The 14,446-nt window shown below is 37.9% G+C and overlaps 1 protein-coding gene across 4 annotated transcripts in view; it reads left to right on the top strand.

Moving 5' to 3' along the window:
• MAP3K20 (mitogen-activated protein kinase kinase kinase 20) overlaps nucleotides 1-14,446 on the top strand; it is a 163,127-nt gene that overhangs the window by 101,305 nt on the left and 47,376 nt on the right. For all 4 annotated transcript variants that reach the window (XM_061202086.1, XM_061202067.1, XM_061202057.1 and 1 more), the window contains exons 9-10: nucleotides 2,492-2,566; nucleotides 8,620-8,726. In XM_061202086.1, the coding sequence (XP_061058069.1) occupies nucleotides 2,492-2,566; nucleotides 8,620-8,726 (182 nt within the window). The remainder of the gene's footprint in view (nucleotides 1-2,491; nucleotides 2,567-8,619; nucleotides 8,727-14,446) is intronic.

Consider the following 14,446-nt stretch of genomic DNA (forward strand, 5'->3'; position numbering starts at 1 on the left):
CTTACAGATATGTCTATCTGCCTTTGTAATTTCCATAAAACTCAATTAGTAGTCATTCAGAATGTTCTGGCATTATAATTTCTATCTTTATAAATGCTTAAATGTGTTTTATTCTAAGTAGCAAAATTACTATTCTTTGTTAACATAGAAATCCTCAAAAACTTAATCCATTGTTCTTGACAACACTTTAAAAAAAGATAATAAACTTGACTTAAAAAATAATTATTGCATCTTATGTTGAAAATAGTGCAAAAAAGAATGTGATCTTTTTAAAGAATATCATGCCTAATTTAGTGATTAGGAAATATTTTAATTTTAAATTTGAAACTGTTTTATTTTAAAATATTTAAGTTTTAAGTAGTGTTGCAAACCTGGTGCTAATATCTGGTTATTTCAGGATGTTTTAATGAATTAGGAATGCCCACAGTTACGTAATCAGGACTTAAATATTTTAGATTCTCTTTTAAAGTACTTTTTAGTGTTCCCAAATAATCCATTACATGAAGTGTCTGAGTCTAGATTTAACTGATATTTGACCGTCTCAGATAATTTAAAATAATTATGTCTCCTTTTATAATGTCTTATATGTGGTATCTAAAAGTTTGTCAGTAAGAAAAGATCAACATCCATATTCAGCCAGTTCACATTTCAGTTCTTGGGAAAATGTTGTGCTAAAGTTATGTTGAAAATGTTACCTTTTATGAAAACTTATTTTTCATTACACATGGAGTACATTCCGTCACATAATTGCAATGACTGTCTGTTTTTATTAGTTGCCATCCCCAACCATCTTACTTTTTTTTTTAAGTAAACACTTGATTTCCCTTTTGACCTTCATCAAAAGGTTTCCAGTTTGCATTACAGTAAAATAATAGTACCATTTACTACATCTTGCTCTATTCTATGAAATCACAAGACCAGAAGTTTAAAAATGCTTAGTGTAGCCTCTAAGTTGGAGAGTTGTTTTTTTTTTTTACTTTGCTTTAAAGTTTTATTTATTTTGGTGTATTTTTATTTTGATTCCAAATATAGATTGTCTGTTTTCTTGCCAAGGCAACTGTTTTTCTAGTTTTATATGTAGCCTCCCCCAAATCCAACTAAATTGTTTTCAGTTTTTTATTTGCAAAACTTCTTGGCAAAAAATACTGTAAAATAAATCTTCTTAGTACAGAGGTTCTCAGCTCTATCACACCGAATGTTCTCTTTATAACAACTATGTTAATGCTTCGTCTTCTTCCCTGAAATGAAATTCAGAGGTAGTACAACATTGTATTTTAAGTCAACATGATGCTCTAAATGTAATATAAGGAAGAAGTAAATATGTATTGCAATGTATAAATGCTCAGGTATAACAACAGTAGAGGTGATAATGGAACAGTTTTAGATGCTTCCACCTATGGATAAATAGAATTCAACAGCTACAAATGCAGAGTAGAAATGGGTTGTATTAATGATTCCAGTACCATGAGCAACACTGTTGTAGGCAACATTTTCCCAAAATCTTGGTAAGGTTATGAATAATGCAAAAATCAATCTGCCCTTGATTTATTTTATTTAGTAGTTGCATTCATAGAATGTTCAGTGTATTTTTAAAATATTTTTAAAAATACGCTATTTATAAATCAGATTCTAAGGCTCAGAAAATTATAAGCCTCATTGTTTTCTTGTTTTACTCACATGAATGCACACAGGGCATTTGAAGTTTGGTGGAATGCAGGAGAATTTTTAATCAGGGCTTTACTATATATTGAAAGATGGCCAGCATTCTTGACCTGCTCCAGGTGCAACCCTCCAGACTTTAAAACAAAATTGTCTCTGTAGATCTGTAAACTGCCCCTGGGGGCATTACATGTCCTATGAGAACCACTGCTGTACAATGTTAGAACAAGACTAATCCTCACATTATAATCTTTGTTCTGTCAAGTCCTTATAGTTTATGCATTTGACCAAAACTAAGCCATAATGAGTCATCCATTCAGAATGTCTCATTTGCTGCTGAGAAAATGCACACTTCTTTAAAATTATCACTGTGCTCAAGATGTTTTCAGAAGTTGTACACCTATTGCCAAAGCTGAACTGTTTTCCTAGTTACCTGGCCTGTTTGCATATCTCATAGTTGCCTATAAAAATACAGTGATAGATGTGTGGTTTAGATTTAGTATTTAAGTTCCAACTTGCCCCTCTCGTACTGCAGTTTCTTTTAGACTTGATTCTATATTTTGTTGCACTTGTTGTGCTGAACCCTATTTCTTCATCCACTGTGATTTTGGAGGAAAACGGTAAAGTGTCTTTAGAGATTAGATGCTATGAACCTAAATGTAAATTCTCACCAGTCACATATTAATCAATGCAAGTTTTAAATTTTATGTCTTGTTTATGCTACTAAATTAACTCTTGTATACCTTTCAATTAGAATTTCCTTCCTTTAATGAGAAAATCCTTGTGTTTTGTTTTGTTTCCGTTTGATTTATTTTTTCTTTCCCTGTTACAGAGATTAACCATTCCAAGCAGTTGCCCCAAGAGTTTTGCTGAACTGTTACATCAGTGTTGGGAAGCTGATGCCAAGGTACACACACACACACACATATATATTTTGTTGTTGTTGTTCTGAAATTTCACTTGTTTGTTTGGCTTTGACTTTTTAAAACTTGGGGTGATAAAATTCATTACAAAGCAAAGCTGTGTTGCTGTTCTGAGCCCCAGATGGAGTGTGAAGGCTTTCTGCTGACATCTACTTCTCTTGATCCCTAGAAATCATTACTGGGTCTTTCTTACAGCACTCTGGCATTCTTGAGTCAATAAAAAAGAATTTTGTTACCTTGTTTTTAATCTTTAATAGTAACTGTTGCACCTTCATGTTATACAGATGCTAGCACACAGCGCTTACTGTAAGCCGGGAACTGTTCCAAGCACTTTATGTATGTTAACTCATTTATTCCTCAGAATATCTCTGTGAACTAGGTAGTGTTATTATCCTCATTTTACACATGAACACAGAGGTTAATTAGCGAGCTCAAGACCACACAGCTAGTAAGTGGTGGAGCTGGAGGATGAGCCCAAGCCAGCTGACATGAGTCCCTGTGCTTAACCACTACACCATATTGCCTTTCTAGCCAAGCACCAGGCAAAGGTAGCACTTCTAGAGAATCTTGATACGCACTCCCTGTGGCGTTTCAGTGATGTTTTTTAAGCTATCACAATAGAGTTGGAGAAATTCCAAAAATTAAGGCTTTCCTGTGGTTATCCCATTCGAGCATGAATGGCTCATTTCCTTTCCCCACAAAGATCTGTTTAAAAGACTGTTACATACATACAGAAATGTTTATAGGTAAAATGATAGGCGAGTCTTGGGATTTGCTTCAAAATAAAGTGAAGGGAAATGGATGACGGTATAGGTTAAATACCATCATCCATGATAATTTTTGAAGTGATAGGTATATGGAGGGTCATTATATTGTTCTCTCTACTTTCTTGTATGTTTGGAATTTTCCATAATAAAAAGATAAAAAATAAAAAAGATCCTCACAGATTAAATATTGGAATAAGAGAGATACACTCAAGGGACTTCCTGGTAGTCCATTGGGTAAGACTCTGCGTGCCCAATGCAGGGTGCCGGGGTTCGATCCCTGATCCGGGAACTAGATCCCGCATGCGTGCTGCAACTAAGAGTCCACATGCCGCAACTAAAAGATCCCGCATGCCGCAACCAAGGATCCTACATGCTGCAACGAAGATCCCTCGTGCCACAACCAAGACCCGGTGTAGCCAAAAATAAATAAATATTTAAAAAATAATAATAATAGGGGGCTTCCCTGGTGGTGCAGTGGTTAAGAATCCACCTGCAAATGCAGGGGACATGGGTTCAAGCCCTGGTCCAGGAAGATCCCACATGCTGCGGAGCAACTAAGCCCTTGCGCCACAACTACTGAGCCTGCGCTCTAGAGCCTGTGAGCCACAACTACTGAGCCCACGTGCCACAACTACTGAAACCCGTGCACCTAGAGCCCCTGCTCCGCAACAAAGAGAAGCCACCGCAATGAGAAGCCCGCGCACCGCAATGAAGAGTAGCCCCAGCTCACCGCATCTAGAGGAAGCCCGCGTGCAGCAACAAAGACCCAACGCAGCCAAAAAATAATTAATTAATTAATTAATTAAAATAATAATAAAAGGGATACACTCAAGAAAGGAACTAAAATTTTATAGTTCAAATTTGTCCAGTTTTTCATGGAAATAGGTGTATTACAAACTGACCTTTTAAATAGAGATCTAAAAAGAAAGACTTAAGAATGGAATTTCTCCCTTAATTTAAACGCAGTTCCTGTATGACCCCCAAGAAGAATGAATGATGATAACATATACAGCAGTTCCTCGGTATGGGGTGGGGTGGGGGGTGGGAGGGGGGTAGTTGGTTCCAGGACCCCAGTGGAATCCACGGATGCTCAAGTCCCGTATATCAAATGGCGTAGCTGAGTCAGGAACCCACCCAACCATCCTCGGGTTCAGTAGCCTGTTCGAACTTGTGTTGATTGAATTCACCAATACGGAAACCTGCGTTTTGTCTAGTGGGAGTAACTCGTAACACTTGGTGAGTATGGGGATTGTGTTAGTATCACACAGAATTCATGTTGAATCATGAGTAGTGGTTTTCAGCACGCTGTTCCACACCACAAGTGAGAACAGCTGAACACCAAGCACAGTAGTGCCGCCAGTAGCACAGCAAAGGACATGGACCCAAGAGGTCCCTCTGCCCCACGTGCTCCCTGTTGGCTGGGATGAGCAGTGCTTTGTCTTGGAAGAGTTTGTTGCTGGTTCTCCCCAGCCTTGTGCGTTTCACCTTTGGCCTGGTGAACCAGCAGCCTCAATCTGCTTTCACTCCTGTTCATCAAACTACCCTGACCCTTTTTTAAAGAGTCCTATATTTACTTAGTATTGTTTTTTATTAAGGAATTTAACAGTTTTTAAACTGTTAGTATTTTTATTTAGGTTTATTATTGTTTCATTAGTTTTTTTATGACAAAGTTGATAGGTTTTGAATGGTCTGTCCTGCCCCTGTGTAGGCCTTATTTTAATGTGTGATTTTTTAGAATATGGGGATTTTTAAGCATTAAGAGAAATGCCTGCACTTTGCAACTAATCCAGTGGAAACTGTAAGTGGCTATTTGCAAGCTTTCTGTAGAACATTTATTTTATACTATTAAAATACTACCCTTTTCATACTCTATCACTTATATGTCCGTTGTGGCACAGTTGGTAATTTTTGTAGTATTTTTCTCTCTGATACTCAAGTAGAAATTTCACCTGAAGTTATGTGTGCTGAATTAGATGAATGCAACTAGATCTCTGTAATTTTAATTATATTTCAGTATGCAAAGCAAGTTTTGAGTTTCTTAATCAGAAACTCTGTACTACATTAATTAAAATTCTAAGAATATGCATTTATGGTGTATTAATTAAATGATAGTGTAAACACCTACACAACAAGGACATTAGGTCCAGAGTTGATGCCATGAAGTTGGCATGTCTCTATTTAACATGTAGTAAGCTGACCCTTTTTTAGGGTCAGAGGAATCTTGTGTTCTAGCCCCATGAAGTATGAAGAACGTTTGAGATCAATTTTTATTTCCTAAATTCATGGCATTTTATTCTGATACAAATAATATATGCCCTCTATATTTGATTTGATTATGCATCCAGCTCACATTTCTAACTCTCTCATTGCTCTCTCCTCTAGACACACCTTACACACCTTCTTTATTCCCTGAACATGTTCTTTTCCTTCTTTTCTTTTCTCCCCTGATTACTTCATCATCAAGCCTTCCCTGGTTATTCTGTTTACCCCCGTCCATACTAACTACTTCTTTTCCAAAACCATAGTCTTGGCTACTGCCTCATCTTGTGCTGTTGCATTTTTAAAAATATCTTTTCTTCCTAAATGGAGTACAGGCTCCATGAGGGAATAGAGCTAGCTTTTCTTTGTTTCCCTATAGCATCTTCCGTAAATTTAGTAAGTAGATGCACAATTTTTTGTTGACTCAAGTGGCCAGACCAAGGTTTATTTCCTGAGAGGCACATTTTAGTTCTCTGGCTAGAAGTATATAGCAATTCAACCAGAAGTTGGTGCCAGTTCTATGCACATAGATAGAGCAATAGTTGGTTAAAATATATTTTATTTCTTTTTTTTTCAGTCCTTAGACTCTAGAGTATTAACACATAGATTAAAATATTCAGCTCACCTATAGAAATATATTCTTTTGCAATGAGGAAGTAGAAATGTATACAAGAGAAAGCTGCTATTAGGTAAATAAATGTTGGATCATTCCAGTGGCTTCCACCAGGTGTTCAAAAAAATTTTTTTGAAGAAAAGAAGGAAGTAAAGGTGGGTATTGGTTCAAGTTCTAAAATGATATTTCTAAAGGAGAAAAAAATAATAGTTAAAGCCCTGAGTTTGATAGGAAGTAATATCTTACCCTCATGTGATAAAACATTTTGAAGTGTTTAAGAGCATAGACCCTGGTTCTGTAACTTGCTTCCTGTGTAATACTGGGCAATTCATACTTTTCTGAGACTGATCTTCCTTATCTATAAAACAAAAATAACAAATAATGTACACAGATGCTTAATAAATTGTTCTGGTTGTGGCTTTTTAAGTAAGCAAAGCCTACATAATACATAAAAGGAACCTAAACCCCTTCGGAGGAAGATCCTAGACCAAATGCTGTATTCTGTAACCAGAATACTCATTAAATATTAACACAAAATTCTACATTGTTGCTACCTTCTAAATGTTCACTTTGATAATTTCCATCTGAGAGCATATTCTAACTATAAAATTAAGATTTTTTCAGGGATACTTGCCATCCAATTACAAAAAGTTTTTCCTTATCTCAAGAATGATTAAGTGTAGGAAAAATATTATTCTTTGAAAATTTGTCAGCTCCTCCTGCTGCTTTTCCATGAAAAATGAAAATCCTATATTTATTATATAATTAGTTCCTGTACAAACAATTAAAACATTTTTCCTTTTGCAACCTTGACACATGGTGGGAGAAATTAAAATGGGAACAAATTCAAAGAAGACAAACAGAATTTTTTCAAATTTCCTACTTAAGGCACTTTTCTCTTTGCTTATTACAAGGCTTAATGTACAATCAGTGACATTTAGCTACTTATGCCCTCTTTTAAAACACACACACACACCCCCTTGAAAGAGAACAATAATGGGAGAACTCAGAATAAATATCCCAGTTTTATATTCCTAAGAAAAATTGCTTTTCTTAATGTAGGAAGCACTCAAGTCCTGAGAGCATGCCACCTCAACATTCTTCCTTGTTTTTGTGCTCCTAAATTAAAATGCATGTTTTAATTGCTGCAACTGTAATTTGTTCAGAAATGGTATAATTATGAGGTGTGATGAAGAGAGAATGTACATCATCCTTTTATTATCTTTCTCCATTTTTGTTTAAACCTTTTGTCTCAATCTTGGCTAGAGTCTAAAGAGATAGACTAGGGTAGTTTTTGCTAGCTAAGGAAATACATCTAACCACTCCTTTTTCAATTTCTAGTAAACAGTACCTGAGAGTTTCCCAGCATCAAAACTAGTTATAATGTGGAATAAACATTGAGAACAGTGAAGTTATGATGGCTTTAATATTGGGGAATTTTTCTCTGAGCAACTGGTTTAGGAAATTTTATAAGTTCTGCTAGATTAATAAGTAGATCTCCCCCAACATTTTAGTATAAAAATTTTCAAACATATGGAAAATTTGAAAGAATTTTGCAGTAAACACTGGTATACCCATCGCCCAGACTCTACTGTTAACTTTTACTATACTTGCTTTATCACATAGATTTTTTTTTAAATAAATTTATTTATTTATTTGTTTATTTTTGGCTGTGTTGGGTCTTCGTTTCTGCACGCGGGTTTTCTCTAGTTGCAGTGAGCGGGGGGCTACTTGCGGTGTGCAGGCTTCTCATTGCGGTGGCGTCTCTTGTTGCAGAGCACGGGCTCTAGGCGTGCGGGCTTCAGTAGTTGTGGCATGCAGGCTCAGTAGTTGTGGCTTGCGGGCTCTAGAGCACAGGCTCTAGACACACAGGCTCAGTAGTTGTGGCTCGTGGGCTCTAGAGCGCAGGCTCAGTAGTTGTGGCGCACAGCCTTAGTTGCTCCGCGGCATGTGGGATCTTCCCGGACGAGGGCTCGAACTTGTGTCCCCTGCACTGGCAGGCAGATTCTTAACCACTGCACCACCAGGGAAGTCCTATCGCATAGATTTTTAAAAGACTTAACTTTTTCCTTTTAGGAGTCCTTAATCATACCCAAAAGAGAGAATTAGTTAGCACTTTCCTTACCTGCAAAAATACTATAATCACTCCAACCTTAGGCCACACAATAGAAAAATGACATCTGAGTCTATTATGAATAATTGATTGAAAATAAGAAGTATGGTTCCCTAAACCTGAGCAGTCTGACAGTTGTAAAATAACTAAATCAGGACATTACACCATATTTTATTTTGTTTTATATAGTAATAAGGTGACTTGACCTTATTACTATACTTGTGGATTTTCTCTTAAAGATCTACTTTCTTATGTCCCAACAAGTGATTATTTTTTCTCCTTCAGAAACGGCCATCTTTCAAGCAAATCATTTCAATCCTGGAGTCCATGTCGCATGACACGAACCTTCCTGACCAGTGTAACTCATTCCTGCACAATAAGGCGGAGTGGAGGTAGGTGCCTCGCATCCGAGTCACGTCATCCGACTTTAAGGGATCAGGACTAGCTTCAGCCAGGAAGAGAACCTGGAAACTTGGTGACAGTCCTGATTCCTTAGAAATTGGGGCTTTTTCGTGTTAGAAAATTTTGGAGATCGAATAAGCCCTCCATCTCATATGTAAGCAAAGAGTGTTCCTCTAAGCTTGTTGCTTTATCATATGTCTTAAGTATTTAGAAAGAATATTAAAACAGCATCTTCTGAGATAAAAGACGGTTACCTGACATTCCTCTGTATACACTCTGTGTTAGGAAACTTTGGCCTCTGTCCAGTGAGAAATAGAAAATACTGTTTGCTTGGAAATATGCAGAGCACTGTATCTGTTGATGGAAGAGATAAGGAGAGGGTAAAAACACTTTTAAAAGAAAGCTTTTGATGTTATAAAAACTATTAAATTTTTTCAGGTGTAAACAAACTTAGTAATGAGAGAATTGTATTGTGTGAGTGGAAGTAAGCCCGACATGAGACATTTGAGCCGGGTCACATGATGCACGAATATAAATAGCATGTTTGGAAGCTGACATAATTCCTCCCTGACTCAGCAGAGATTTAAGTAACTCTGCTCCTGTTAGCTATGGCAGTAACGTGACGCCTGGCGCCACCTGCCGATGCCAAATGAACACTGCAGGCACTTTAAAAAGAATCGTTTACTCCTGTGATTACACATTTCTTTGGGCTTTCTGTTTGGTGTTTTACAATAACCTTCTTTATTTTTTATTCTTTGAGACTCTCTAGGACCAGTGAGTTAAAATGAATTTTTATTTAGTGATACAAAAGTAATACTGTTTGCTGGAGTCTAGGTGTGTATGAGGGACTTTGTTCTGGGCTGAAATAATTAACAAAACAAAACATGTAAGTAATATTTGTTTCCTACAGTAAGAGATCAGCACAAATCTAATCAGATCACTCCCCTTTTAAATCAGTATAAGGGGCTCCCATTACTCTAGGACAAAGACCAAAATACTTAAGATGCATGACACCCTCTGTGCTCTTGCCTCAGTAGCCTCATCTTAAGAGCATGATTCTACCCCTTAATTTTTGACGTTGGTCCCTCAACACATGCATATTTCTCCCTCATACCTTGCAAATGCAGTTTCTTCTGTATAAAATTCATCCCATTTCAGCGGCACACCAGCCCTGATGCCCAAACCCAACTTAGCTCCTACTCCTACTGCTTCAGATAGTAGCTGAAAAAAGCACTCCTTTAAGGAGGTGTTTCCTGACCCCAGACCAGCTGAGGTTCCACTTTATGTGCCCTGAGAGCATCTCCTTCATAGCTTCTACTGCAGTTGAAATTAATAAGTAGTTCTGCAGTCTGTTGTTTAATAATGTGTGTCTCGCTGGCTAAAATGTAAGAGGGTCGGATCATCTCTTTTTGTTCCTCACTGTAACTGCAGCCTCTAGAACATATCTTGAATACCGCAGTTGCTCCACAAATATTTGGAGAAGGAAATACCACGGTGGTAATAATATTAAAAGACGTCACAATATTACACAAGAGAATAGAAATATGTAAGTTAATTTGTTTGCTTTGACAAATGTGCTTCCTACATTCATTCATTCAGATATTCATTAAACCTCTGCTGGGGAAAGGTGTCCTTTAGGTGTTGGGCTCTGGTGATTAGCAGAACAGCCCCAGTGCACCTGGAGTGTCAATATTGGATTACTAAATACAAATATATGAATAACTTTCATTACCATTTTGATAAGTATTATGATAGAACATTACTGGACGTCTGAGTGTATATAACCGTGAAATCTAATCTAGTCTGAAGGTTTAATAAAGGGATTCTCTGAGGAACTGCTGTTTGATCTGTTAGCCAAAGGATTAGTGGGATTTTAATACTACTATTAATACCCATGAGATAGGGAGTCTTTAAAGTATGTCAACAAAATCAGAAAATAGGGGGAAAGTTGGTAAGTTTTCTATATAAAAATGTAAAACCTCCATAAGACCAAAAGCAATACCCACCATCAATAAATTTATAAGACAAATGCCATACTGTTACAACTTTTTTCCTATATGATAGATCATCTGTTCTAAAAGTTTCTAGTCTCAGGACTCCGTTATGCTCTGAAAAATTATTGAGGACTCCAAAGGGCTTTTGTTTAAATGAGTTACATCTGTCAGTATTTACCACATTCAAAATTAGAACTGAGAAAAAAATTTAAATATGTAGTTATTGATTCATTTAAAAGACAATAATAAATCCTGCTTCTGCATTCAGCCTATGGTATTATCCCATGTCATGAAGGCTGTGGAAAAGTGTGTACACTTGTGAGAGAATGAGAGTAGAAAAGGTAAATCATGTCTTAATGTTATACTGAAAACCAATTTAACCTTTGAAAAGCTCTCATGAGTCCCCAGATCACACTCTAAAACCACCACTTCTGTCTTTAAAATAACATTTTAATTAAAATATCATATTAAAGGGCCTGAAATGGCATTTCACAAAAAAAGAAGTCAAATGACCAATAAACATGTGAAAAGTATTCAACCTCTTTTAGCAATCAAATCAAAGGGAACATAATTTATTCATCAGATTGGCAAAAATTTATATCATGAAAATATCCGGTGTTATAAACTTCCTCATACTTCGCTGGTGGGAAAATACTACCTTTCTGAAGGACAGTTTGGCTATATAGATCAGACACCTCTCCCACTGCCATTTCATTCCTAAGAAAATAAACGGGAAGGTTGTGCAAGAATGTATGGACATTTGTTTATCACATCCTTTAGAATTATAAAACTGGAAATGAGCTTAAAGTGAAATAAAAGATTTTAATCCACATAGCAACCCTAGTATGTACATCACAGGTGCAAGAACCTGCCCAAGATTATACCATGTGAAACAGAACCAGTGCTGGCACCCAGGGGGCCTGATCCCACGGGCCTGCTGTGGCACACACGCTGTGCGGTGCTGTCCCTGAATTTGTGGCCAGTGTCATGCCCTCCACTGGATTCCCTTTTAGCAAAGAGAAGCATCACAGGGGCATGATGGTTTTAAGTGATGATTAGGGCAAAACAACTATCCCACTCAACGTGCCAAGTGTCCAAAAGAAGGAAATGTTTTGTCAGGTCATCTGGATATTTCAAAGGACGGCACATTCAGACCACTCCTCTCTTTCCCCTGACTTTTATCTGGTGTCTGAAACCACGTGTCTAGGGTCCAAAGTGTGTGTAGGAAGTTAACGAGTATCAGTGAAGTCGGACTCCCGTCCTGCTCTGGTGTTTCTGGCAAATGCTTGTTTGCTGGTGGAGCTTCCTCTACACATAAACCAGATGGAACATCTAGTCTTAGAAACTTAAATGATTATTCTGAAAATTCTTTTTAAAACTAGGTTATTAAAAACCACATGAACTATGTCCTTTCCTTTTACCTAATAGGTGATAGGCAAGAAATCTAGTGTCAGACCTTTCCTTGTTCATCACATCTTCACCTTGTTTCTCCTCCTATTGACTTATTAGCAATAGTGGCCACGAGCATTAAGAACAGAAAATGTGTCGTCCTCTTGGTCGTGTTTTCAATTCTCGTTGCCCTTTGTGATTGTCTGCAGGCCTGTGGTCACCTGCACTGAGTGAGCCTCATGTTGTTGTGATGGTGCATCCAGGGTCTCTGTCTCTTGGCAAAACACTCTGCTGGTTTCATTCTTCCTCGATGATCAAAATATTCTTACTCTGGCACGCCTTCTTAAAAACAAAACACAGAGATTTAAAAAACTGATCTTTGCAATTTGGATTTTAGCACAAATCATTTAATATATAACACTAAATGTAATATATATATATTATCTATTTCTCATGTAATATATATAAATGTTTTTATGAATTAATCTTTTATTTCAAAGTAAGTTTCTGTCTAGTAAAAAGACAATTATAGTTCATTGCCTGTTTTTGACATAGGGAAAATTTTCATCAACTTAAAACATATTAAACTATATTTTTAGAACAGGAGGGTTATATAAGTGCATCAGCCAATGCATTTGATGCAAAACAGTGCATCAAGAAAAACAGAGGGAACAGCCAGGGGAGGAACTGTCTTTGTGTTGCCCCCCAGGTTTGGGTTACATCTCTCGTGGCGTAGGACCTCGACCACTGCTGTCAAGATTCCAGGGCGTCTGGGAAAGCCTCGTTGGGGAGCATATTTACTCAGTCAGTTTTTGTTTTTCTGTGACAGCTCTCAGCTTACTTAGCTTACTTAACTGTTGATGTATTTTCCAGAAGGGCTCAAAATCAGAGTGGGCTCCCAGAGCTGGAACTTGAGATGAATCCTTGGCTTAAATTACAAGTGAAATTGAATGCGTTGGCCATTTACCCTGATCAAAAAGAACACCAGTGAGCTCAGTCTCCCTGGCAGAAGAGCTGGGACTGGGCTTGGTGGAAGCACCGCGTGGGCAGCAGCCCAGGCCCCTGCCATATCACACTGAGTGTGCCCAGCTCTGCCGCCTCCTTTTCTCACCCTCTCATTTATTGAAGATGGCTCATTCTTTCTTTCCTTTTTGTTACAAAAGTTTTAACCTAAGGTTTTCTCCACTGTGTTTTTTTCCTTAATCCTCCATTTGAAAAATAAAAACACTTATTTATAAATGGGCATAATATTTTGTCTGAAATATCAGGGATAAAATTTGTATTTTATGATACAATCATCATTTTGAAAGATGGCTGATTTACTGCCTTTCCTTAGGGACTCTAGTGTGACTTGACTTACCTGGTTTTATAATTTTCAGATGGCACCAATAAAAGGTGCAGGGTTGACAGCAGAGGCTTTTCCACTTACTTCCCCGCCTCCCTCGCTCTGAGGTACTTTGCAGACAGCCAGGGAAGTAAAACGTGGAGCCCAAGTCCAGATCCACCTCAGTAGCTGTTCTCTGAGTTGGGTTTTGCCAATTAATACCCAGAACCTTTTTGTTTTCCTTTATCTACTTCTCATCTACAAGGGCATTGGGATAAGCTGTCCACTTATTCTGATTTTCCCTGGACATAAAAAGGCAGACTTTGGCTACATACAGTCATCAACTTAGATCCGGGGGCATCTACCTTCTGGAGTCAAAGTCCCAACCAGGATCGCACAGCCAGACGTGTAGGTGTGTCCCAGGGGCACATGGGAGCAGCTGTTGGCTCAGCAGCTAATCTCCAGCCTGCTCCCCTTTCCAGTCCCTTCCTTGTCCTGTGTCCTTCTCTCTGCGCCTTCGCTAGCCCTTCCTTCCACCCTTCGCTCTGCTTCCTCTCCTCCTTTCCCTCTTCTTCCCTCCCTCCCTCTCGGTCTCTCCTTCTTCCTCTCAGTCTCTCATTACCATTGCTTTTCTCACAGGCTCTTCAGAAACTGAAGGGGAAGAACTTCCAACTCTCAGAGCGTAAATTTAGACTTAAACACGATGACAGCCCTGAAGGAGAAAAAAACCTGCCCTGAGCCATCTTACCAATTTCAGTTTCTATAAAGGACAGGTCTCTGTAACTGGACATATTGTTCCAGGTGGTGAGGTTGGTCAGCCCATAGAGACTAAGGAGGGAACTAACTTGCTTTTAAAATTATTAGAGTTAAAAGGAACCTTAGAGTTCATCTGGCCCAGGATTCCCACACTTGCCTGATTGTCAAAAAACAACCTGGCTCTTTTATCAGATAATGGAGATTCCTAAGCCCCACCCAGCCCTACTGAATCCTGAGCTCTGAGGAA

This window comes from Eubalaena glacialis, chromosome 1 (assembly GCF_028564815.1).
Source record: "Eubalaena glacialis isolate mEubGla1 chromosome 1, mEubGla1.1.hap2.+ XY, whole genome shotgun sequence".
Taxonomy (NCBI): Eukaryota; Metazoa; Chordata; class Mammalia; order Artiodactyla; family Balaenidae; genus Eubalaena; species Eubalaena glacialis.